Raw genomic sequence first — 27920 nt, forward strand, 5'->3', positions numbered from 1 at the left:
CTTGGCTGGCTGGTGGGGTCTTATTTTTTTTATTTTTTGTATTAGTATAGTTCTGTTTAGCACAGGATGTTGATTTAAATCAATGATAAGGAAGTTCTAACTCCTGAATAACTGTAACAGAGAAATGTTACTTGAAAATAAAAGTATTATATAAACATTAATAAAAAAGAATGCACCCATATTCAAGGAATCTTACAGGTAAGTCCTGTAAATAAAGTATTTTCCAGAGGATTTAATCTAATATTGTTGAGTTACATTGTAGTTTTTATGGAGACTCATAGCAATTATCTTAAGTATTGCTTATATCTGTTAGAAACCAGTTTAAGAAGAGTCCACGTAGAACTTTGAGAGATTAAGTTCCAAAATATTGAAAATGTCGAGTGAGGAATTAAGATCACAGAAACAGGCAATTCTGTCAGCTCTACCCAGGACTATTGGGATGTTTTAATACAAAATATTTAGGTTTTATAAAAATTTTGAAGATTTCTCACTTTCTTCACTAATATACCTGTCAAAAATGAACCCTTCTAAGTTATTTTCAAGTTCATTTTAGAGGGAAGGATTGTTTCTGAAATGCAGTTTTCTCTGTTGCCAATAAACTTAGGTTTGCTTCTTAAAATGAAGAGAATAGGGTGTATGTTCATGTATCAAATATGAGGTTCTGAAGTCATTTTCCCTTGAGCCCTTAGGGAGGGGAGAAAAATCCCCGATGTAGCATTCTGTCCAAATGATAAACCACAACTAAGTGAGTGAAACATTTACAAAAGTCAAGGCAGCCCAAGGAGCCTCTCTGTTCAATAGAAAGAGAGTAAGAGATGGATAGGATGTAACTAAATAATGGTTGGAGTAACACAATGGTTTCAAGTCTCAATTGGTCTTTCTTCTGTTATGTTCACTGGAAAATCAGGGCCAAGTGTATCCACCCCCTACCCCATATAAACATTAGTTTTGTGTGTGGATCTTTCTGCTTTGTCCTTCATGTGGCCTCCAAGGGTGATAAACCGAGAGTCATCTGATCTACAATGAAGAGAACTGAGAAATGATTCTTAGCAGCCCCAGCTGTTCTGAAAGGCAAAAGCTTAGTATATCAAGAGGTCAAATATACAGTAACTGATTTAATAGCATTAAGCACATACCTACATAACTTGGATTACATATGAAACAAATCTTCTTAACCCTTTATTTCCTTACTAATGTAGGTTTCTTTAGATGTTTTGACTTACATTCTAAGGTTTTCAGTGCTAAGGACACAAAGGAATTATCCTTTTTGGTACATTTTAGGTAATGTTCTATTATGAGGGCTGTATCACAAAGTGTTCTTAATATTTAGTAGATTATCTCAAAAATCTTATTTAAATAGTACCAATAAAATCATCAGAGAAGGCAATTAGATTTAATAGTTAATTGGGCTACTGTTTAGTATCTATGTCACTTAATAGTTTTTAAAAAATAACTTATTTTCATTTTAAGAGGTGAATTTTAAATTTCTCTAAATGGAAATTGTTATTTTCAACCTTAATTTATTAAATTTTGTTTCAGATTTTCAAATAGTATTTTTATTTTTGTGATACACTGAATTAAGTGACCTGGTAATATCTTATATAAATTTTAAGACTTAGAGCAAGTACTAAGGAGTAACATTTATTCCCTATAGAAAAACAATGTTATCAAGTTATAACACATTCTGTGATTCTCTCTTCCCCTTTATTTTGTGACAGCACCAACAGATGATATAAAACAACACCATAGTAAAACAGAAATCTAAATTAGTGCTTTAAAATAATTTGGAGGGAATTACACACTGTCCCATAAGAAAAATTCTCTTCTTTAAATTCAGTAATCTGTGTAGTTCAGTTTAAAAACAATTTAAGGGGAGGGGGGCGGGAAGAGATTAACTAAAGAATTTATATGCACATATGCATAACCCATGGACACAGACAATAGTGTGGTGAAGGCCAGGGGAGGGAGTGAGGAGGAGGGGTTTTATGGGGGGAAAAAAGGGGGACATCTGTAATACTTTCAACAATAAAGATAAATTTTAAAAAAACTATTTTAATATCTTAATGCATCCCAGTATTTTATGAAAGGGGTAAAAATTTTAAAACTTTGAAAATATTCTCTACAATAGAAATAACTAGAGTATAATAAAAATTCATCCCTGAGATAGTAGCTACAAAATAAAATTCTAGATAAATTTTTAAAGTTTTTAACAAATCTAATTAATACACATCTGGGGCTTTAAATGGAAAAACTGGTACCGAATTCCACTCACCATTAGATTTAATGAGTTTTAAAATATATAGCTTTACCAAAGGTGCCATTTTCATAAATGCTTTATTAAGTCTATCCACAAATGCTACAAGTATACAGAAGTATACATGATATAGAATATAAGTCAAGATCCTTGTCTACATGTTGGCTTATTCATTAAAGGGTCAAGAAGAAATGTATTATTTACATTGAGATTATCTACTGGTGTGTGTAGAAAGTTTAAATTAGCTGCAAGAAATTTTATCTAGACATGCACCTGCCTAGTGCTGTGATCTGGTATTTACTGGGCAGATTAATTACAAACATTTCTTCTGTTCCTTTAAATATGATCAGGCAGATGCAGAGGTTGGTGGTCATAGTGCATTTCTTCTGAATGCCTAGAGGATATAAAAGATGATGATTATTAAATCATCAAGAATTAGTTTCCAAATTAACATGCATCTCATACATAAGAAATGATTTAAACACCCATTTGCCGTGTCATTTCATACCTTGTTTAGATACTGGTAATCTCATTTGCTTGTTTTTGAGTCTTCTAAGCAAGATTCACCTTCAGAAATAATTGTCAGTATGACTACTCTGACATAGCACTCCTCACTTTATGTGAATATGGATTTTGACATACTTCTGAGAGTGTTCTAAAACTACAACAGGACCTACTGAAAATACCAAAATCTACATGCCTTTTGTCTATGAGCCTTAAGGGCCATTCAGCAGGTGTTTCCTCCAACAGCTGCCCCCCAAAAAAGACAGTATTTACTGACATTCCTATCACAGTGTGTCCCTCTGGGGACTCCTAGTGGTGGTAGAAGCTCTTATCTGTTTGGCCTTAGGACCCTTGTGTGAAAGGAAGGTTTTAAAGAAAGCAGTCATTGGCAACTGATGGCACATATTCCCCTAGGGCATGTGGACCATTCACTTCTGAAATACCCTTTCCTTGGCTACATCGGAGTTCTGAAGAAGTAATGCATGATGGCCTGCTATTCTTGAGTCTACATATATTCTTATCCTATAAGACAGGTTGCCAACTAGACTTGCCAATCAACTTCCACTAACTCTAGTTTGAGTCTGGTCTGAACCTCCATAGGAATTTTAAGCACTCTAGTGTTCACTTAATATCCTTGTAAGTTACTGATACACAGTTATAAGAACTAATGATAATATTATAGAAGAAAGGAAGACTGATTTATTAGTTACTATGGGGGAGGCACTAATTATTTTGTACCATCCCACAGGTAAATGTTATCGGTCCCATTTTTTAATCAAGGTTTAAGGGAATTAAGTATCTTGTTTAAGGCCACACAGCTAAGTAAGTAATATAGCTGGTGCTGTTTGAAAGTTAAATGGGGTATATCTAAAGCACTTATAACAGTGCCTGGCATACTGAAAGTGCTCAATAAATGTTAGCTGTTATTATAAGCTATTATTTTGTGTGTGCAACAGAACAAACATTTTAATGAATGAAGTGACATGATTTTCTATATAAGATGCTTTGCAGATATTTTAAGAAGAGCTAGTTTGTTAGGAAGCTGATATTAATCACTTAAGGACACCATTTCTAAAGAAATGTATTTTCAGGATAGAACAGAATTCTTCCATTTTGCATTATTTCTAAGAGATAGCAGATAACATCTGGTTAGCTTCTAAGAGGATGAATACTGATGCCACTAAGTTTCGGATAATGTTGGTTCTTCATGTGGCCCTTCAGTTACAGGTACCGTAAACACTAACATCACATCATGACTCATACTGCTTCTAGCTAGCTAAGTTATAATAAGGTGTTTATAAATATATCATATTTTACTTGTATTGCCAAATGCACAGGAACTGTTTTGAAGAACAACTATTAATATATAATTATTTAATCAATTTAGCACATTTGCAAATTCATAGACTTGTATCTTGCTCAGTCAGAGGTGCCCTCTAACCCACCTCAGTATCTAATTAGCTATTTACACTAAAGGTGGTCAATTAAGGGTCCTCTTTACACTTACGTATAAATATGCTCCCTCTGACTTTGTCTTAATCTTCACCCGAGGATATTTTTTCCATTGCTTTTCACCGAGAGTCGAAGGGAGGGAGAGAAACGTTGATGTGAGAGAGACACATCGATTGGTTGCCTCCTGCACACACCCTGACCGGTGCCGGGATGGAGCCAGCAACTGAGGTATGTGCCCTTGACCGGAACCGAACCCGAGACCCTTCAGTCCACTGGCCGACACTCTAACCACTGAGCAGCCAGCTGGGGCCCGCTGACTTTTAAAGCTAGCCTAGTCAGTTCAACAGTGTTCTTTTTAATCAGTCTCTAACAGATTTTGTCAGACTGCCCTCCTATTATTTATAAGAACAGATTAAATATAATCAACTAAAGCTCCAAAGCACAAGGCCTATTTTCTTTGTAGACAGAACCAAATTTGATAATATAAGTAAAATGTTTCCACCTGAACAAGACAGTGAAATTTAACAAGGCTATACTCAATTAGAAAGGTGAAGCATTACCTCAATTTAAAATGGCTTGAAGGAATTCATAGCTGTCAAGATGACGTAACTCTATATGAAAGAAAAAAAAATTTATTTTTTCAGAAAACAGTTCAGCATAAGTTGTCACAGTATATGATACAGAATAAATGCTGAATCAAAATGAAATTAAAGACCCCAAACATAAAGTTTTACTTTATAATTAGCAGCTTTGGGGCTATAAATTCTCATTTCAATAGCCTACTGATTCACCTGATTCTGTTTCAGAATGTATATTTAAAAATTTAGGATGAAAACTGCCAAGAGATTTATTATAAGGTATGGTTATGGTTTATTATAATTACTTGTCTTTTGTGCCAGATTCTGTGATCCCTGTCTTGTTCATTAGTGTATCCCCAATGCTGGAACAGTGCCTGGCTCATAGTAGGTATTCAATAAATGTTAAATGAATGAGGCATTAAGAAGACAGCAATTTGTAAGTATTTGAACATATTTCAGTAATTTAAAAATTCTTAGAGTGACCATTTGTTTTTATTCATTCACTGAACATGCATGTGGACCTTCTATCTGGGCTTTATAGTAGGTTGTGGGGCTACAATATAGAGATGACTTTTTGTAACCAGACAATCACAATACACTACAACACTGCAACATGATACATTTATAAACATTCAGACAAGTGTAGAAGTCTAGAAGATGAAGCAATTTAGCTTTACCTAGGTGAGCTGGGGAGAGTCTCACAGAGGATGTGACATCTGAGACTGGCTTTAAAGAATGAGCAGAAGTTTACTAGACAGAGAAGAAAGAAAGAGCAATCCAGGTAGAGAAAGAAGCAGTAGAGAGGCCTGGAGTCCCAAAAGAGAGATTCTAGCATATGGTGGGAATAGTATGAATTGAAATGATTACTTTCCTCCTATGTGAGGTCTGAGCTAAAGGGAAATCACTTAACATTTACTTATTATACAGGTCCTGCTTTAAACTATATATATAGTTAGCTATATTAACACTATACATATCTACTTTATTATTATGTATGTATTTAAAATATATGAACCACTTAGAAAATTTAATTAACTCTTTTTTTGAAGAGCTTTTCTCACTAAGAGTTAAAATGGAAAAAAAAAAAAGTGTTCACCTGTCAGGTAACATAAAACCAATTTCTACTAAATGTGCCAGAAGAATTTTTCTCCACCTCAAGAACAGTTAGTCTTCAGTCTGTTCATTACTGTCTTTTTATAGTATTTTTATTTAATAAAACCTATTAAGACTACCATACAAATCTCTTTACTTATGCTTTTATCTTTTAGCTGATCAATTTTTATATTGCTGACATCCCTTCTTCACCATTTGCTCATTTAAAAATTCATAGTATGTGAGATATGTCTCTGGAGAAAATGTCTATAAAATTTGTTACAGCTGGCAAATGTGTATGAGTCAGTGATAGCACATGACTAAATGCTTCACAGAAAATAAAATTTGTTTCTGTAGTAAGCAGAACTGTTTAAATGTTATTTATTTTTATGTTTCAAAGAAAATATATTGTGAAGTGCTGCATTGATTTAATACGCAACAATGTCTGTGTACACGCTGTAGAAAGAAAATTTATGAAACCTTTGCACAACTCCTTTAATTGAATTTTCCAAATCTCTCACCACACACAAATAATCAATATCTTCTGCAGAGAAAACCAGTCAGAATTATTACAGTCTTTCGTTTCAATTTTGTTGTCATCAGCACATACAGAGCACCTGGATATTTGTAATGTCTGATAGCAGGTTATTTATACCTCTTAAACACATAATTGCTATTAAATGAGTTCAAGTCTATGGTTTAATTTTTTTTTTCACTGCTTACTTAAAAGATAAAAATTATCATACTTCTAAATCATGGAAAAAAATTCCTTAAAAGGCTGTGAAAAGTAATAAAGCAGTTTGTTTTTCCTTAAATCCTAGGCAAATGTCAAGTAAGCAGTAGAAACGTACCCCCAAAACTGATGAATAATGTAAAAAGGAGCATTAACATTATAAAGAGGAAAGGTCTGACCCACGCACAGCTTACATGACAGCTGAACCCTTACAAAGAGCTGAGGACCACAGTTGTACGTACATTAATGTATATTTGTGACCAAAACTATTATCTTTTTAAAAAAATCTCCATATAAACTTAGAATGTTAAAGCACAGAGGGAATTTTTGTTGTTTCTCTTAATGTCTAAACTTTAAACCTCAGTACTTTTAAAACTGAAGTATTTGTTTGAAAAATCATATTGTTTAATGTTAAGATATAATAGAAAAAGCTAAAAGGGTAGTAATCTTTTAAGAGTAAAATTATTTAGCTGATTTTTTCAAGACTGAGTGGGAGAAAGAACAACATATTTTTAAGTTGAAAAATACTTCAGTGGGTGGTTAGAATGAAAAGGCAATATCAAACTATTTTATAGTCTTAGAACAGAAGAAGTTTAAAATTTGTCCTGTAGTCCAAAAATTTGAAAACTTTAAAATCTTATAACCAAGATGAATTTTACAATGTAAGAAGACAGTAAGTTAGCTGAAGAAAACAGAATATAGTCTGTGCTTTTCTTTTTAAGGCTAGAGATAGAAATTCTGAAATATTTTGTATTACAAACAGCTGAAACAAGCAACTTTTTTGAACAATGTAAAGTTCAGATGGTTAACATTTCATTTAAAATATGCATACTACAACCTACACAATTATTCTCAAAAATGATAAAATATGTTTTGGACTGAAGCTAAGTGTCTAGATTTCATATCTTGGCAACTGCTCTACAATTTGCTTACATTCTTTTCAAAAACATTTTGTTTACTGGAAGTACTAGCCACAGACAAACAATGATGGTATTTTCTAATATCTCCAGAAAAAATGAAAATACTTAGTACCACATAATGCCATCTATTGACTTAGGAATATTTGTATCAAGTTGTTTTAAGTTGAGGTTGATTATGTAAAGTAAATTTCATGCCTTACCATGTGATGATACTGTGACATTCCATCTCTATCAAACCATTGAATGGTCATATGTTTTAAATGTTCAGCATAACAAATTAAAAATAATTATGAAAATTCACATCCAAATGTAATAGAAAAAGAACCTTTCATTTCATTATTTTTCTAATAGTCATAAAGCCAATATTATCAAGGAAAGTGAAGTTAGGCTTACTTCCTAAGTAACTTAAAAAAGAAAGAAGCGTTCCTTTGTTTAAAATCTGCAGTTGGCAGAGGAGATCCTCTTTTACTTACACTATGAAGGCATTCCCTGATTTGCAAGGTCCAGTTCTTCTGAAAATGATAAAAATCTCAGTGTACCATTAAAAATTTTTTTGAATAAGTCATAAAAAGCCTTAAGAATGTGTGTCAGATGTGTATTTATTTAAAACACTAGAGTGTTATTTTTACAAGTATACTCTTCTGCCGTAATAAAGACTGCAACTGATGCTAACCAAGCTAGCACTGAAACTGAAAAACTATACATCTAGGGGACCAATTTGAAGGGGGAACTATAGCAAAAGTGTTGGAATGCTCCTGGTATTGTCTACTTTAACTATTCTAGGAAAATTTATAAGAATTTGAAGGACATTCTTTTGATAGTGAAACAAGTAATTTGTTTATTCTCATTTCATAATTACCTAATAAAAGAAATCCAATACATATTATAGGGCTGATTTTTATATTACATATTTCCTAACTATGTAACTTTTAATATTATGACGATTCCCAAAACATTTTTAAATTTAGACAATTCTGGGTAACAGCAAACTAAAAGAAAAGAGTAAAGTAGAAATTTCTATAAAAAGTTGAAGGCCAGATCCCCAAATAAGAAACATATAAAGCAAACTAGTTTGAGATGTTGAAAGAAAACTAACAAAGTCCTCTAAAGGTGAATGTATAAATAGGATGGGTTTAAAGTTATTAACTCAGAAAAAAGTCTACACATATATGTGCATATATTGCCATACATCATTTTTAACCAAAAATAAAAAAAAAATGCCACCAAAAAAAAATACACATAATATTAGGAACCAGAGTAAGAAGAAAAGCACCCAGTAAAAATATATAGCTCAGCTCTACCCCATTAGTTCAGTTGGTTAGAGCGTCATTCTGATATGCCAATGTAGCGGGTCCATTCTCAGTCAGGGCAAATCAATCAATGAACGCATAAATAAGTGGGACAACAAATCAATGTTTCTCTCAATAAAAAATTAAAAAATGTATATATATATAGCTCAACCTCCAATTAAAAAGAAAATAAGCTTCAATCTATTTTTCAGGCACTACTTCAAAATAGTTAAAAAGTTAAAGAAGGTTTGAATACCTTAGCAAATATAAAGAGCTAGTGTAGCTCTTGCCAAGAAACAGAAAGGGAAAATGATATATATGCTAGTATACACAATATACACATGATATATAACATATATATAATATATACATAACATGTTACATACTATATATTAACTCAGTTTTCATTTAAACCATAACAAATAATCAATGCTTATTAGAAATTTAAAAACATAATATAATAATATAATCTCTCTGCACAAAGAAATACTTAGTCCTTCGGGGAAATGTCATAATGGGCAAGTCAGTTTTGTGTTTTTTTAAAATATGTTTTTATTGATTTTAGAGAAAGAAGAAGGGAGAGGGAGAAATGGAAACATCAGTGAGAGAGAAACATCTATCGGCTGCCTCCTACATGCCCCCAACTGGGGATTGAGCCCGAAACCTGGGCATGCGCCCTAACTGGGAATCAAACCCATGACCTCTTGGTGCATGGGTCAATCACTGAGCAGCACCGGCCAGGCTGGGCAAGTCAGTTTTAATGCCTAAAACATTAGAAAATAGATTTAAGATTGATCATCATAAACGCACAAAGAATCAGTATATACTGTTTAACTGAAAGGTGAGAACTGTTTTAACACATGGAAATAACTTTAATGTCTTCAATGTTTAGGGAAGGAAACAACTGATTTGGAAATTTTTCTCCATTAATTTTTAGCAGCGACAATTCACTGATTTGTTCTACAACTTTCCCTACCTCAGTTCTCAAAACTGTTGGCAGAAGCCAACTATATAAAGTCTAATTCTAATTAGTTCCAGGAAATTACAGATTTAAAAGAAAATCACACAACTGGCAGAATATATAGACTCAAGATTTCCTCTAACTGGAAAATAAGAAACTTTACAATGTCCTATTAGAAACTTCTCAAGTTTGGAGAGATTGAAACCACTGAAACCCATATGTGAAGTTCTACAGCATTGGATAAAAGGAATCTCAAGCCTATTCTAAGAAAGGGCTACCTTCATGTTCTTCAATTCTTGGGATCACAACAGAAGTTAGCTGCTTGACTGAATGGCTCACGAAGCCTGCTCAGCTCCCTTCCCACATGAGTTCTGGAGGAGACTTGACATGGCTGCTGGCCTGCCATGACTTAGTTGGCTTTTGGAACTGACCAGCAGGGAATCCTAGTACTTTCCATTGCAAACTCATCACCAGCTGTTAAAGATCCTAAACCACAGTCTAACATAATACCTAGATTGGCTGAACCAGTTTCAGTTATGCCTCATGTTTGAATATGAAAGGTGGGATGACTGGATGATTTGACTTGTTTTAGGAAGAGGCAATAGGGAATAATGAGAAGATCATACTTTCTAAGATCAGACTGGTCTTTAGTTGGAATCCCTTCTCTGAGACTTAAGTAGCAGTTTCTTTAGGCAAGTTATTTAACATTTTCTATGTTCTTGTTCCTTATCTATAATGGCAATAATAACAGCTATCTTGCAGAGTTGCTGTGAAGATCTGCTGATCCCAGTAATAATCATAGCAATTATTGGTCCTCAATAAATGGCAGTCATTGGTACTCAAAAATGGCAGACTAAAACATGGCTACTCATTTCAAGGCCTGCCTCTGCAGAGACTGCTAACTGCCATTCATGTCATAATATTAAAATGATGCCAGTTAAGTTGGTTAAAGGTTTTAATATTTAACAGTCCATGGTTATTTTGCTTACTGAGGTGTGGCTGTGCATGTGTTATGGGAACTTAAAACCTACTAATTTCATAACCCATACTTTGAAATGCTCAGAGGCCTGAGTTAATAGTAGATCCAACATCATTAATGATATGAGTTTTTAGAACACTGGTTCCAAAGTAACTCTATGCTTTGTGTCTCCTTCTAATTCACCATTTAAAGCTGCTGTATATTAATGCATTGTTGCCCTATTTGTCTGGATTCTTGAAAACAACTTTTAATAAAACTACAAAAATTAAATCTTAAACTGAAACTTTTATTTTAAAAGATATTTTAAAAGTTCAGTCATCAAGGAAGTTGAGCTCATCAGACATGGTCTTCTGCTAAATGCAATATAAAATTTTTCAAATGAGATTCCTGGTCTTTTAAGAGTATACTAAAAGACTCATAATGATTGGTTTTAAATGGAAAAATGAGATGAGAGGATCTCTTTTATATAATAAATTGAAACACAACTTTTTACCTTTGTTAGAAAGTTCTGAACTCTTCTTTTCAAACAGTTTTTGTATTATTACTTTTGTCACTAGAAGAAAAACAATCTCATGTTAAGAATGAACGTGGAACATGAATAATTTCTCATCTTGGAAGAAACTTCATGAAAAAAATAATTCAGAGCAATACATATGCATAGGTATCAAGTACAAAATGCAATACCTTGTTATACCTTATTTTAAGAATAAGCACTACATAAAAAAGCCCAATTCCAGTTGTGAAGGTACATTCTTTCTCTTTACATTCAAGAGGAATCTCTGAAATAACATATCCTGGTAAAAGATACGTGGCTTCTTATTCTTTAAATAATACTTCTATCACATGTCCAGTAGTGAGATATATAAAGAAGTCTGTCAAATTTAAATTTGGGAAAAATTGATAGGCTTATCTTTAAAGTTGAAAATATTTATCTAAGTATGCAAACAAGGAATGGAAAGACACCACTGTAAACTCATAAAGTCTTACATAGTTCTTTTGTTTTCTTCAACTCTCTTTTTAAGAAACATGGTCCATAGGAGATACCAATTAGATTTTCAAGCTTCCTACTGTTTTCCAAAGCCTAAAAGAAAGTAATTTAAAATGAGTTACGTAAGTTCTCTTCAAATATAGTATTACTAACAAATCTAATGAAAATACTGTTTCCTTCATCTGAAAAACTTAAACTCTACGGTAGGAAATTTAACAATTTTTGGTAGGTTAACTATTATGAGCTTTAAAATGTCTGAATAAAAATGACTTATTAACTAAAAAGACTAAACATAATCTACAAATTTACTTTTAAATGTGAAAAAGCCAAATATTACTAAAATATAATGAATTATTAATTTTTATAAAAGAAAAGAAATTCCCATGAAAAGTAAATTAAACATATCTCCTGCAAACTGTTTCCTGAATTGGATTCTTTAATCTGGGGCTTCTCTCTTATTCTACATTTTCAAATGGGGTAGAAATACAAAATATTATATATGCCATATATGCCAAAAAATTGGATAATATGGACTAAAAGGAAAATTCCTAGAAACATGCAATCTTCTAAAACTGAAGCAGGAAGAACCAGAGAATCTAAATAGACAGATTACAACTAGTGAAATTGAAGCAGTAATAAAAAATTCCCAACAAACCAAAGTCGTGGATAGGATGGCCTCATAGAAGAATTTTACCAAACATTCAAAGAACTAATACCTACCATTTTCAAATTATTCCACAAAATTCAAGAGGAAGGAAGACTCCTAAGCTCTTTTCTGAGGACAGCATTATCCTAATTCCAAAACCAGATACTGACACTGCACTTAGCATAATATTCTTCAGGTACATCCATGCTCTCACAAAGGATACATTTTTCTTTCTTTTATGGCCAAGTAGTATTTCACTGTGTAAATGTACCACAGCTGTTTATCCATTCATCTACTGATGGACACTTGGGCTGCTTTCAAATCTTGGCTATTGTAAATAACACTGTAATTAACACAGGGTTGCACATATTCTTTCAAATTAGTGGTTTGGGTTTCTTCTGATAAATTCCCAGAAGAAAAACAGCTGGGTTCATAAGGCAGTTCCATTTAAAATTTTTTGAGATAACTCCATATTGCTTTCCACAGTAGCTGTACCAATCTGCATTCCCACCAACAGTAAGAAAAAGAAAAAAAAAGACACTACAAAGAAAGAAAATTATAAGCCAATATCCCTGATGAACACAGATGCTAAAATCCTCAACAAAATATTAGCAGTACCTGCAAATCAATAAACGTGATCACCACATAAACAAAATGAAGTATAAAAATCACATGATCATATCAATAGATGCAGAAAAATCATTTGATAAAATCCAGCACTCGTTTATGACAAAAACTCTCAGCAAAGTGGGAATAGAGGGGACATATGTCAACACAATAAAGGCCACATACTACAAACCTACAGTCAACATCACATTCAATGAGCAAAAACTAAAAGCATTTCCCTTAAGACGGGAACAAGGCAGGAATGTCCTCCTCTCTCACCACTCTTACTCAACATAGTACTGGAAGTCTGAGTCACAGCAGTGAGACAAGAAGAAGAGATAAGAGGCATCCAAAGTGGAAAAGCAGTAATCTTGTCATTATTCACAAATAACATGATATTATATGTAGAGAACCCTAAAGATTCCACCAAAAAACTACTAGAACTGAGAAATGATTTCAGTAAAGTAGCAGAATACAAAATAAATATCCAGAAATCAATTGCATTTCTATACACCAATAATGAACTATCAGAAAGGGAAACTAAGAAAACAATCCCATTTACAATTACATCAAAAAATATATAAGATGCCAAAAGAAAAGCAAACCTGTGTAATACTTAAACTTTGAATTATTTTCACGATTTCCTCTGATGATTTCTCAACTTTAGATAGCAACACCATTAATCTGTGAATAAAAAAATATATATTTAGCAAGATTAAGCATTTAAACACAAGTCATTTTCAGAGCTTTAATTCTTTTTAAAGAATTTTACATTCAGTTTTTATTCCTTTTCTTTACATTTTCAAAGTGGTTACAGATGTAAACACTCCTTCATTCTTTCATTCCTTTACAAGGTAATATATTATCAACCACCCTGTCTTTTGGAGTTTCACTTTTTCTCATTCCCACTGAGCAGTAGGAGAAAAGATTGCAGACCTAAGAAATGTCCAAGCCTGTAGAGGATTTTTATTAAAAGTTTATTTGAGGCAAACTGGCAACATGTTGGAAAGCATGATCTCAACTGCTCCTGGAGAATGACAGTTTGCTGTTTCTTTTACACATTTGGAATTAAGGAGAGAACATAAAAAGATTATATGAAGGTGGAAGAAAGCAAAGTACAGAATAGTTAACAAGATTATGTTCTCTCTTTTGGGTGGTCACACCTTCAAGGGGTCTGGGAGGGAGGATTGCTTCTGACAGTTCAAAGGTGTGTTAGCCTAGATACACAAGAATAACAGACAGGGCTTAAGTTATAGTCCTGTGGCATGAAAATCCACTGTGACCTGCCCAGTTATGAATTTATGATCAGATCAACCTGTGAGGTTAATTTCAGTTAGATTTATTACAGAGTCCCCTTTTCATCCATAAGATATAGTTGGCTTATTTCTTTTCCCACAATACCAAGTTTGAAATCATTAATAGACCATTGTCTCCTTATTTACCTAGATCTAAGTCTATGAATCACTGTTACCCAGTGATTTCTTTTAAAATAAAAAAGTAAGTTTTTGGCTTTAATCTATTACAGTGTTAAAAAGATACAAAGGCACTCTCAAATTTGAAAACAAAGGAAACTTCACTTGTAATCCTAATTCCTGAACATATCTCTAGTTAGCATTCTGGAAAAATTTCTTAGTTTTTTTTTTTTTTTTAAACATTTCTGTAACTTTATATAATACTTTCTTTGCTTAATATAACATTACACACACACACACACACACACACACATATATATGGCACATCATCCATAATATTGTACCTAGTAAACATACCAAAGATGATTTAATCATTCCCTCATTGCTGCAATTTTAATTTCTTTTCCAATTTTAAAATCTCATAGCTATATATGATAATCTACGCCAGTGCAGTTTAATAGAATTAATATTCCACTGTGTGTGTAAATATATATATACTGCATTTCCTTTATCCTTTCATCCATTAATAGACATGCTGTTTTCGTATCTTGACTATTGTCAATAATGCTGTTGTGAACAGAGGTGAGTGCATATATGTTTTCAAGTTAGTGTTTTCTTTTTCTTTCAAGTTTATTCTTCTGCATGTAGAAATCCTGTTGTTTCAGATCGATTGGCCATAGATGTATGGGTTTATTTTTGGACTCTCAATTCTACTCCATTGATCTATATATATGACTATTCTTATGCCAGTACCATACTGATTTAATTATAGTAGGTTTGTAGTGAATTTTGAAATCAGGAAGTGTGAACCCTCTGACTTTTTCTTTTTCAAGATTGTTTGGGTTATTTGGGGTCACTTACAGTTGTGGGTTTTTTCCCCCCAAATTGAAATATATTTAACATATTGTGTAAATTTAAAGTATAAAACATGTTAATTTGCTAAATTTTTATGTTGTGGTATGACTGCCACTGTAGTGATAATTAGCACCTCTGTCATGTTATGTAATTATCATTTCTTCTTAGTGGATGGAATACTACGTTCTAGTCTTAGCAAATTTGAAGATTATAATAACAAATACTGTTGTCTACATTCACTATGCATTAGATCTTTAGGACTTATTTGTTACTTGTTGCAAGTTTTGTATGCTTAAACATCTGTTCTATCCCCCATGCCCCATCCCCTAGCAAACACTATTTTACTCTGTTTTTAGGAGTTTGTTTTTTTTAAGATTCTACAGATAAGTGATATCATTTAGTATTTGTCTTTCTCCATCTGACTTATGTCACACAGCATAATGTCCTTAATCTTCACCCATACCATTTTATATGAATTTGAGGACAGGCTTTTCTATTTAAATGATGGAATTTGATAGGGATCACAATAAATCTGTAGATCATGTTGGGTGGAGGTATTAACATCTTAATAATATTAAATGTTCCTACCCATGAACAAAAAATGTCTTTCCATTTATTTAAATCTGTAATTTCTCTCAGCAATGCTTTGTAATTTCAAGTGCACAAGTCTTTCACCTCTTTAGTTACATTTATACTAGGTATTTTAGATGCTACGTAAATGAAACTGCTTCCTTAATTTCCTTTTCAAACTGTTCTGCAGGTGCATAGAAACACAACTGATTTTTATGTGTTGATCTTGTACCCTATAATTTTGCTTTATTATCTCTAGTAGCTTCATGTGCATTCTTTGGGATTTCCTATATATAGGATTGTGTCCTCTGCAAATACAAATAGTTTTTTATTTCTTCCTTTCCAATTGCTACTTGAAAGCTCATTGATATTTTTTTTTAGCTTTAATGTTTGAAATTTATTTCAATTTTTGTGCAACTATACAAAATTACATCAAGTGGCATTCATAGAAGCTCAGTAAAACATTAGGTACTGAAGAATACTTATCATCAGACCAAATAAGCTTTTAAAAAAATTGCACTTAAGTTACAAAAGCTGAAAATATAAAACACTGCAAAGAAGTGGCAATCTATTAATTGGGTAAATAAAAAAGAAGGGAAACAATGTCAACAATCAATCATTTATTTAACACGGTAGATTTCTAAATTAAAGGAGTATCTATCAGAGTGTGAGGAGGCTGGCTTTGGTGGCAGCTTGAAACTACACAGCTCAGACATGACCCTTTAACAAAGGAGCTTCTAACTTAGGATATTTAGGAAATTCACATGTGGCTTGTGGAACTAGCTGAGTTGAGATTCAGTCTTGTCTCTGGATATATAGTCAATTTAAACCTGGAAATATCTTCCCAGGATCCTTACTTAAGTGAGGTCATGCCAAACACAACCTTCCCAGCACGAGTTTTCAGAAAATAGCTCACAAAAGAGCTAATTTTTAAAAATCTGTAGCTGTAAGGAAATTGATGGGTTGAGAAGAATAAATAAGGGAAAAAATCATAAAAAGTTAGAATAGCTTAAGTGGAGCTGATTCAGGGGGAAAGCAACAGATAAGTCTAGCTTGCTTATTCTTGCTCCAAAACATTTCCTCCTTCATTGCTTACTTTCACTTCTAAGTTTGTAATACTTCATATAGCTGTATCAGATATTCATTTGATTTAGCAGGTATCTGCTTTCAAATACAAGATTATATATGATCCAAAAACTGTTACTTGCAATTTGCTTTCATTACATGTCCTTTTGTACAATTTGAAGGTTTTTTTTTTTTTACTATGTACATATATTATTTTAAAATAAGTTAAACAAAAACGCTTATATTTTTATTTTAAGATACAATAAGTTAAACAAAAACACTTTCCTCGTAATATCTAGTTGAGATAGGTATCATTGAGGAAATGGGAACTTTGATTAGTGGGAGGAAGGAGCAGTAATTTATAACAAAAGTATTTTGGGATAGGGCACATGAAAAATATTTGGAGCTGGGGGGAGCATGGCTGGGGAAAGTAGCTAAGAAGAGCAGATAAAGGGGTATAGTGATAAATGCAGGAGATGTCAAACAAGGAGACTTCTTTGAGGAACTCTTCCCTGTAACCCTAGTGTACTCTAAATGGCACTCATTTTCTATCTTTTAATACATTATGAAAGTTCAGCTACATTATGAAAAAAATTGACTTGTGGCCCTCACCTGGGGGTATAACTACAAATTACAACACTATTTATATGAAAAATTCATTCTGAGTTCCACCCAAATGATTTAAAAACATTTTGAAACATTACCCACAACCCATTTCTAAAGTGAGGAAGGGATATTAACATAAGACCATAAGCTCACAATGGGTAGAAACTTCATTTTTCTCATATCTACCCATTCATCATATTGTGCGGCACACAGAAGATATACAGTTAAAAGGGTAAATGAGCTGAACATATGAACTATTTTGAAAATTTAATCCCTGTTCTCCTTAATTCAGTTTTCCCGGCCTCAGTGAATAAATATTCTTTCCAGAATACACAGGCGGCTTTCTACAGGTCATCCAAGGCACTATGGGCAGTCCAATATGAAAACGGTTGGTTGCAGGCATGTAGCCTTCTAGGTTCCTCTAGATCCCTTACTCTGCTGGTTTCACCGTGTTCTTAGCTTTTGAACCAGCTATTTGTTAGGCATTATGTTCCCAGACAACATATTACCTCTCTATCCATGTAAATCTGACAAGTGTTCCTCAGTTCTACCCTAAGCTGGTCTCGTATGTATTAGCTTGGGGAAACTGGGCTCAATGAGTATTAAAATTAAGGTATCATATATCACCATCATCTGAACACTGTAAAACACATCACAAATAAAGTATTTTACTTCTTTAAGAAAGAATACTTCAACTCAGGTATAACTATTTACTGATTTCTGCAAAGAAAATATTTCTTAAATTATCACTAACAAATATGACCTTTTCTTTTAAGACGCATTTATATTATTTCAAAAACAACAAACTTACTGATCGTTTTCTGCTGTAGATGCCTTTCTTTTGGTTACACTGGGATGATCCGATTTTCCCCTCTTTCCTGTATGTGTACAATAAAAAGAAAAACATAGGGGGAAAATTGCCAATTTTAAATAAAATTTAGATCACCAAATTTTAAATAGAAAATAAAAGGGTAGATAAATGAAAGTAGAAAAAGAAAAAGTATCCTGAAATTTGTTATGAGAAAAGAATTTCACTATTATGGGTAACTTTTCAATAGCTATTTTATTTTTTTCATTTCCTATTCTATTTTTTATTCATGATGAAGGACATTATATAGAAAAACCAATCTTTTAAAAAAATTTTCACTGGGGCTCAGTATAATAAAGAGAAAACTAGAGAAACTAAGTTATCCTGCATATGTGTGCAGGAAGTTTGACTTCATAGCTCTAGTAGAACGTGATGTTTACACTTACCACTGGCCAAGTAAACAACTATTTTATGAACTAACCATTTAGTTGTTTGTTCTATAGTATTTTATAGTACAATATAGATTCCATGCTTTAAACATATTTGACATATAGTAAGTATTTGAGGATACATTAGCATACTTAAAGGTTCTCAGTGTCTTACATATGTGGCCTTTGATAACTGTTGATTGAACGAATAAACAAGCGAACGGATAATCCAAATTCCTTACTACTCATTAATGACAAACAGTAAAGTGAAATTATTTTTTTAAATGTATAAATGATAACACACACCCCCCCCCCCGCACTACTACATATTTTTATGTAATTCCATTTGTTCAACAACTGGCACAGGAAATATTATTTACTCAATTATTATTTTCTCATTATTTTTCTAAAAAACTGTTTGGTACAATGTATCATGAAAAACTATCTGACTATCCAACAGAAATAAAATGTGAGCCACTTAATGTAATTCAAAATCTTCTACTAGCAAAATTTTTAAAAAGGAAAAATTGGTGAAATAAATATAATATTTCACTTACTCTAACATACCCCAAATATTACAACTTTAAGAATATAGAATATAAAATTATTATTGAGATAATTTTCTTTTCTCACACTAAATCTTTGATATGTAGTATATATTTTACACTTATGGCACATCTCAATTCAGATGAGCCACATTCCAAGCGCTCCATATCTACATATATTGAAGAGTATAGCTGTAGGATAATGCTGCAGGAGGATCCAATACTTTCAGATAAAGTCAAATGTATAGATAAAGTAAATGCAATTCCTTTAAATTTTCAAATGTAATTTATTAACGTATTAAGAAAAATATTGTCCGGAATTGACTTTCCCACGCTGGTTTACAATTTTTTCTTCATTTAATTTTTATTCCACTAATCTTACTTGTTTCTATTACTAGGGGAAAATCTTACTTAAAATATATTTTCTATGCTCTGGTATTTATAATTTTAATAAGTTGGTTCACAAACTGATTAATAATAATTTCCACATTGTTACTTTGAACATTATGCCTTCTCTCAAAAAAAATACCATAAATAAGTTGTCATCTCAAAATAGACAATGCCAAAAAAGAAAAACTTGTGATTTAGAAATTTTAATAAAGTACTAGTTATCTTTCTTGTTTAACTTTTCATTACTTGACTTGTCTGTATCCTTAATTCCAAACAGAATAAACTAATATGGTTAAGAATTTATTTAATGAAGGATAGAAGGGTAAAAAGGTAACATTTGGATTTGGGGGAACTTTGAGGACATAAGTCTATAAAATCTGTCTCTCTAAAGAAAATAATCAAGCTGGAAATGTTTGTTTTGTAGAAACTCACAAATGAAAACCCATGGTACACATTAAACCTTTATTTCAGAAAATTAGTATTAGCTAAGTTCCTAAATTTTGTACTATGCTGACTGCATTCAATAAAGCTCCCCAACTAAATATTAAAATTACTCTGTTCTTGCCCTGCCTAGGTACCTCACTTGGTCTGAATACTGTCCCAGTACGGCAAGGCTGAGGGTTTGATCCCGGGTCAGGGCACACACAAGAATCAGTTAATGACTGCATAAATAAGTGGAACAACAAATCGATGTTTTTCTCTCTCTCAAATCAATAAATAAAAATTAAATTAAAATAAAATTACCTGGTTCTTTTAACTAATTAATTTTCACATTTTAGCACCTCCGCAATGTTAGGTGAGAAATAGTAAAAGAAAGTTTTATTTGAATTTTCACCAGTTGTTCAGCACATTTCTAAACATTTATTATTGTAATAGGATTAGTCAAATATCATACTATAAAATGTAATCAATAGCATTAATCTCAATCTTTTCATGGAAGGACTTACGTTTTTAATATATATTTCCAACTGTTAAAGAGGAGGAATTTTAATGTTTCTAAGAATAACATCTGGATCAGTTATCAAAGACTGTTGAGCAGACTCTAATACATCATTAAAAGTCTTCCAGTTACTTAATAATTACTTTCCTTTATTTCATTCTATTCTATTAGCAATTAACATATGCTAAAGGGCTATGGATTCTATATGGCCTTTTTCTCACTAGGTAATAAACAGTTGTGTACTTGACTCCCTTTAAATGCAGTTTTGCAAAACACTGGTAATGAATGTACCATCACTAAATCTAGATGACATTCAAAATTGTATTTGGACTTTCCAGTAAGGCTCCAGAGAGCCCTTCCCTAACTAATGAAGATAGCTTTCAACAGATCATGACATTTAGAAGTACAACTAATGATGATGATGATGATAATGCCTAATACTTATACAGTATTTTTAGGGCTAGGCACTGTTTTATATGTTACATATATTAACTAGTTAATCTGCGCAACTCTGAGGTAGTCACTCTTATTCTCATTTTACAGATGAGGAAATAAAAGAATAGAATGGCTACATAATTTATCCAAGGTCCTAAAGCTAGTAGGAGGCAGTCAGGATCTAAACCCAGCCACCTGGCTGCAAAGACTGTACTCTTAACCATGGTGCTATGTTTATTTATTAACAGATTAATCGAAAGTTCAAACAGGTTTAGACTAGTATCATGTTGCTACTAGATACATATACTTTATAGCTGACACACATCTCAGGCATCATCTGATCCCAAACTGAAAGTTAGGACTTGAGGAAAACCTCGATTGACCCAGAGAGATTCAAATTATTTGTGTAAGGTGTCATGTACTAGTTAGTAACTTTTTTTAAAAACAGTTTGCCAGATCAAGTTGGAACTTGCAGGCTATGAGGCAAATGGAATCCTGTTATTCTTTTAATTAACCAAATTACTATTAGTAAAGAAGTGTGGAGAGTGAAGAACCTCTTTAGAGGATTAGTTCATGAAAAATAACAATGTTAGTGGCACTTTTTAAATTCAAAATACCTTTACTGCAACCTATGGAAGAAAATACAATATTCTTAAAATATTACCTATATTATTGAATAGAAAGGTATCAATGAGAAAATTGGAACTGCTTTTTATCTGCTAAAACATTAATATTTGAGAAGCAGCAACAGAACGATAAGTTTTAAGATCTTTTATCCAAATTAGATTGTGGACCACATTAAGAAGCATTTGGCTCACATATCTCAAACTGCTTATCATATATTTAAACTGATATGTTTATCAGCTCTTTTGAAATACATATCATCTGTTCCTTCTTCCATTAAAAAAACACAAAAGTCTTGCCAGAGCTTACCATTTGATCAGTCTTTTCAAAGAAACTGCTTTTAATTTTGTTGCTTTTCTTTATTATTGCCTTTTTTTCTATTTAATAATTTCTGTTCATATCTTTCATTACTTCCTTTGTCCTGATTTTTCAGGTTTATTCTTTTGTTCTTTTTCTGTGATTGGCTCATTATTTTAAATTATTCTTCCTTTTTAAATATATGTATTGTAAGTATAAATTTTCCACTAAAAACTGTTTTGATATAATGCAGTATTTAGGTATAAATTTTTCCTCTAAGTGCTGACATGTTTTCATTATCATTCAGTGTCTAAATATTTTATACTTTCCGTTATGATTTTTCTGATCAGTGAATTATTTACAAGTTTCTTGGTTTCCAAACACGTGTGCTAAAATTTTTAGAGGGTTGCCTTTTTATTATTGATTCCTAATTGCATGAAATTTTGGTCAGAGAATGTGATCTGAATAACAGAAATTTTTAGTATGATGAGACTTCTTTGTGACTCCAAACTGGTTGTATTTTTGTTAAATTTCTGTGTGCTTTATTATATGTGGGTATTACCCTTGTTTGACTGGAGCTCATTAGATCAAGATTGCTAGTTGTGTTCAAATTGTCTATATCCTTCCTAACTTTATCCATTCCGTCAGTTTTTGAAAGAGGTAGCTTAAAATCTCCTACTACGGTTAGGAATTTGTGAATCTCTGTTTGTAAGGCTGCGCTATTTCATCATGTTTTGTTTCAGTTTTTGTTTTACATGCACAGAGGTTCAGGCACTAAATCTTTCTCTAATTATGTAAAGATTCCTATTGTCTTCAATAAAGCCCTTTTGCCTTAAAGTCTGTTTTGGTCTGTATTAATATTAATATTCTTATAACAACTATTAGCTTCTTTTAAAAGCTAATATTTGCTTTGTTTTCTTTTTCTGTCCCATTACATTTAATTGTCCCATCTTAAAGCCTAAATAATAATGATGTTAATAAAAATAGCTAAAATATATATTGAATCTTACTGTATGCCAGGCACTATGCGTTTTTTATATTAACTCATTTAATTATCACAATAATCCTGAGGTAGATATTACTGTTTTCCCACTTTATGGGGAAGCAAACAAAAACACAATTAAAAAGTCATTTTACAGATTTTCCACCTGCTCTCTGAAAATTACAAGGACCTTAAATCACTAACTCTTTTTTGCTCTCTCATCTGTCTTCTATGACGTTATGGTCTATTATTTGTTTTTAACACACACCCCCGCCTCAAATTTTTTGCTTTTTGCTTTACAGTCAGCAAATTTGTAATAACATTTTTGTCATTAAATTTATAATTAATTTACCAACTTGTTTGCTAATTAATTTTTCACCATTGTGCCTTGCACTCCATTCCTTTACTTGAGGCTTGGTTTGCTTCCTATAGAAGTACATTCTTTTTTTCCACTGCTTTTCAGAGAGAGTGGAAGGGGGAGAAAGACAGAGAGAGAGAAACATCAATGTGGGAGAGACACATTGGTTGCCCCCACACGCAGCCAGGGCCAGGGATTGAGCCTGCAACCGAGGCATGTGCCCTTGGCTGGAATTGAACCCGGGACACTTCAATCCTTGGGCTGACGCTCTAACCACTGAGCCAAACCGGCTAAGGCAGAAGTACATTCTTTAGTAGTCCTTTCGAGGGAGTATTTGTTAATGGTAAATTCTTAGACTTTATCTGAATATACTTTTATTTCATCTTCACTTGCTGAATAAAAAATTCAGCTGGGGGTGGTGGTGGAGAGATTGAGCAAAAAAGGAAAAAAAGAGAGAAAGATCATGAAAATGGACAACAATGTGGTGGTTTTGGAGGGGGGCAGATGGAGGTGAAAGAGGGCATAGAGGGGATAAGTGGTTGGAAAAACTAAAAACTAAAATAAAAATAAAAAATTCATTTGTGATTTTAGGTTGGTATTATTATTCCATTTCCTGCTGTAATGGCAAATTGTAATGATGAGAAATCTACTATATGTTTTTTGTTCTCTTGTAGGTAATGTGTCTTGTCTTTGGTTGCTTTTAAAATTTTCTCTTTGTCTTTAACACTGTAGAGTTTAACATGCTATGATTAGGTGTGGATTTGTTTTCATTTATGCTGCTCAATAAGCATCCTACTCTAATCTGGAAATTCCTCTTTCTATAATTATGAAAAACTGATAGTCTTTATATCTTAGAATACTGCCTCTGTCCCATTCTCTCTACTGCCTCCTATGGAAGTAGACATAGGTGGGAGCTTCTTCTATCACTTTTCTTCATTGTTTTATCATTTTCTCTTTATATCTCTGTGATGTTACACTGCTGCAGTCTCGGTGATTTCTACAGATCTACTGTCTAATATTTAAGTACTCACTTTAACTATGCAAATTTGTTGCTTATCCTTCTACCTTAATTATTTAAAAATAAGTTTGACGTATTCTTGGGAGTAAAGGAGAGAAAAAAATGTACCATTCTTCCTCTCCTCTGAAAAGCATAATAGTTTGGAGAAATTTGCTAAGGGGTAGAAGAGGGCAGCAATATAATGACACACACAAATATATATAATGTACGTATATAATGATAAATAAATGAATATGCATGTGTGTTTATATGTATACATATATCTCTTAAATGTATGAGATGGAATCAGTCACCCCATTTTTGGCCCATGCAGAGTCTAAGTAGAGGGGAGATTTAGAATCAGATTTTTCTTCTTTTTATAACTACAAATGGATTTAAGTTTAATATTAAGTGATCTGTTCACATACTACGTGGTTCAGATGTATATATAATGTACATATAAATACCTGGAGAGAGGGTATTACAGATTGAGGGAACTGCAAGTACAATGGCCTTGTGGTGGAAAGGGACTCAGCATGATTAACGAATAACAAGAAACAACGGCTAACGCAGTGTAAACCTGGGAAGGGTAGAGAAAATGAGGCAGGTGGTATGCTCAGGTATTAGATGAGGAACGGCCTTAAAAGTCATGATAAGGTTTTGAATTATATCCCAAGTATGATGGGAAGTGAGTAGTACCTCAAATGTCCTTGAAAATGTTAGATAAAAGTGCTTATTAAAATTGTACCTTATGTTTTGTACAATATTTAAAAAGTGAAGATTGTTAATAGAAGTTATAACTTTGTTTGGAACTTAAATTACTTCATAGGAGTCAGGCTTTCTTATTTCTAAAACATGTATAAAATGACACACTCTTATATAAGAGCCTAGACAGAATTCTCCTACTTTGAGAATTCTGTGAGATACATATATCAAAGAGTATATAAAGCATATTATGTACAGTTTAATGAATAATTATAGAGTGAACCAGTGTAACCACAATATAGGCAAAGAAATAGAATATTACCAGCTCCCCAGGAACCTTTGCTATATGACTTTTAAAAAAAGAGCTTACTTAGTACTATAATCTGTGATAATTATTCACTTAAAGGTCAACTAGAATCATGTGACCAGTCATTTTATGGGCAAAAGGAATGTTCCCTTAAGTCCATATTTAATTTCAATATGGAAACTGAGTTCATATCTACTTAAAATCTATTCATATTTCAGTACAGAGATATGCCATCTTTAAGGCACTAATTTTTATTTTTAAACATAAGATATATCAAGTGTATAAAAAACAGAACTATAGAACTTGAAGAAAATGTATACATCTTCATATTTTTGTGAAAGCAAATTAATAGCAATAGCTTTAAGATAAAAAGCATTTGATTAAAGTAAAATAAAAGTCATTCAAAAGTTTAAGATCTCATTATGGGTTTCATTACAACAAATTAGGTAAAATGAGAAGACGTCTTTGTTTCTGTGTAGCTTCTAGTAATGCTTAGCACTCAATAAATGTGAAACAATAAAATATGAATTAGGCTAATCACAGCATATCTAAAATATATTTTATTAAATTTGAGCCTACTGAAAATTTTATATTATAGAAACTTGACATGTCACTGATTCATAACCTTTTCCAGTATTAAAAATTAAACTTATGAAATCTAGATTTCTATATCTTTTAAATAAACATTTTAGCAATAAACTACCAGAGAAGAAGAAATATGTATGGTAAAATTTAAACTAACAATATTTTAAAATAAAAAATTTCATATTAAATTAGGTTTTTCTCTTATGGAAAATTGTACAAATCTTTTGCAAATGCATTTAAAACATAAAAAAATGAAGGGAATGAAATATAACAAATAAAAGCAGCTATATAAAGATACACAAAGTGTGGATAAAACTAAATGGACAACATGTATAAAAATAACATTTAGAAGTATCATTCTTAAACTGTATAGTGTAGCAGTACCTGAATTATGTGCCCTTTAATTTATGCACATGATGGATAGCTTGTTAAGAGGCGTATCTGTAACCATTATAATTGATAGTAGCTGAAGGCAGTCAGGCCATAATTTCTACTTAATGGATGGGATAGTAAGGGAACAAAGTCTGCAGTAGCATTTTAAAATAAGTGCCTAGAAAGTTTACATTTATGTCCAACGTAATACCTATATTCTAGCCTTTTCTATGTTGAATTCTTTAAGAAGAGAAAAATCAGTTGCAGCAATATTCATATATTATTAAATAAAAATTGTGATTAAACCAATAACTAGGAAAATATTACAATAAGTGGAAAAGAATGTTTAACTAACCATTTGATGGTCCATTTTTGTGCTCTTGTTCTTTAGAGCTTGTGGAAGAAGCAAATAGGCTCAACTGACAAGTTCCAGTTGTTGGAGAATAATTTGTAATACTTTTCTTCCTTGTGCGTTTTGAAGGCTCAAGTGACTGAAAATAAACATTAATTTGGGACAAAAATACTTATGCTTAGTTATAGATTTTGAAAATACCTTTGAAAACACACAAAACTTAATACTTTTTCTGTTCTTTCTTTTGGATTTTAAGTATACTCAATGATTACCTTCAAAGTATACACTATTTTTTCAAGTTATGGATATATTTTAGGTCTCCACACTAACCAGGGCATCTCAATTGGATATTTAGAAAAATTTTAACATTAAAGGGTTACTACCTTCTGAGACAGTACATCCAAACAGACTAGAGATGGCTGACTCTCACAATTATATTGACTTTTGCTGTCAGCTGAACCTGAAGTATAATTATGGGGCCAGGCCAGGGAAACTCTCTGATCTCATATTAAATCCCACAAGGAAATACTAGGAAGGATCGGTACTGTGCTGAACCTTCACAAAGTTGCTCTGTCACGGGATCTTGTCTTATTGATAACCAAAACAAATGTTCAAACAATTGAGTATGGGATTTAAGGTCTTTGAAAATTTGGCCTATCCTACACAAATCCTCTCTGCAGCTTCCTCCTCTGTGTTCTCATAGACCTCGTGCATATTTCCTATTCGAGCTAGCAAATTTTTACATTTCTGTCTGTCCCACTAAAATTTGAGTTCCTGAAAAGAAATATCATTTCTTCATCTTTGTCCCCCAGAGCTCAAAAATGTGTGATAAATAAATGACTTAAAAGGAATAGTCCAACAATATACAGATGATGTAGTACAGAATTATACACTGAAAACCTATACAATTTTGTTAACCAATATTACCCCAATAAATTCAATAAAAAAAGAGAACAGTCCAATAAATTTGGCCAAGCCACTCTACACATCCATTTCTTAGTTCACTCATCCAATATTAAATGGCATTTGTAGTACCAGTATCTAGGCTAAATATATATTTGGGCCTTAGCACTCTCGTTCTTATCTTTCCTGGGATCTAGTCTTCGTTTGGTTCAGGTCCCTATCATGATCCACCTTCTTCCAAACACCCATTACCACACTATTAATTGCTTGTTCTTCTGAATTCCCTTTAAACTTGTTTTCTATAATGCTTACTAAGCACCCAGCACTTGCTAACTAATGTGTAAAAGAAAGAGTACAAATTGTTCTGGCCTCAGATACAGCA

At 32.4% G+C, this 27920-nt stretch overlaps 1 protein-coding gene across 1 annotated transcript; it reads right to left on the minus strand.

The window, feature by feature from the left end:
• Positions 1 to 1095: 1095 nt before the first annotated feature.
• On the minus strand, positions 1096 to 27349 carry ITGB3BP (integrin subunit beta 3 binding protein). The gene is made up of 8 exons (XM_087820714.1): positions 27299 to 27349; positions 26639 to 26774; positions 18322 to 18388; positions 13608 to 13686; positions 11750 to 11843; positions 11256 to 11315; positions 4771 to 4821; positions 1096 to 2648 (listed from the first exon to the last, which is right to left on the minus strand). Exons 1-7 carry the CDS (start codon positions 27347 to 27349, stop codon positions 4772 to 4774), a joined length of 537 nt encoding a protein of 178 aa, XP_087676840.1. The 3' UTR covers positions 1096 to 2648; position 4771.
• Between the last annotated feature and the right edge of the window lie 571 nt (positions 27350 to 27920).

Source organism: Miniopterus natalensis, chromosome 9 (assembly GCF_054644295.1).
Source record: "Miniopterus natalensis isolate mMinNat1 chromosome 9, mMinNat1.hap1, whole genome shotgun sequence".
Lineage (NCBI taxonomy): Eukaryota > Metazoa > Chordata > Mammalia > Chiroptera > Miniopteridae > Miniopterus > Miniopterus natalensis.

Coding starts and splice junctions, on each gene's coding strand:
- ITGB3BP (XM_087820714.1), bottom strand. CDS start 27,349: ATGCACGAGGTCTATGAGAACACAGAGGAGGAAGCTGCAGAGAGGATT. Junction 11,316..11,749: donor GAAGAAAACAAAAGAACTAT/GTAAGACTTTAT, acceptor TTTTTCTTCTAG/TGACAAAAGTAATAATACAA. Junction 4,822..11,255: donor TTCAGAACTTTCTAACAAAG/GTAAAAAGTTGT, acceptor TCTTTCATATAG/AGTTACGTCATCTTGACAGC.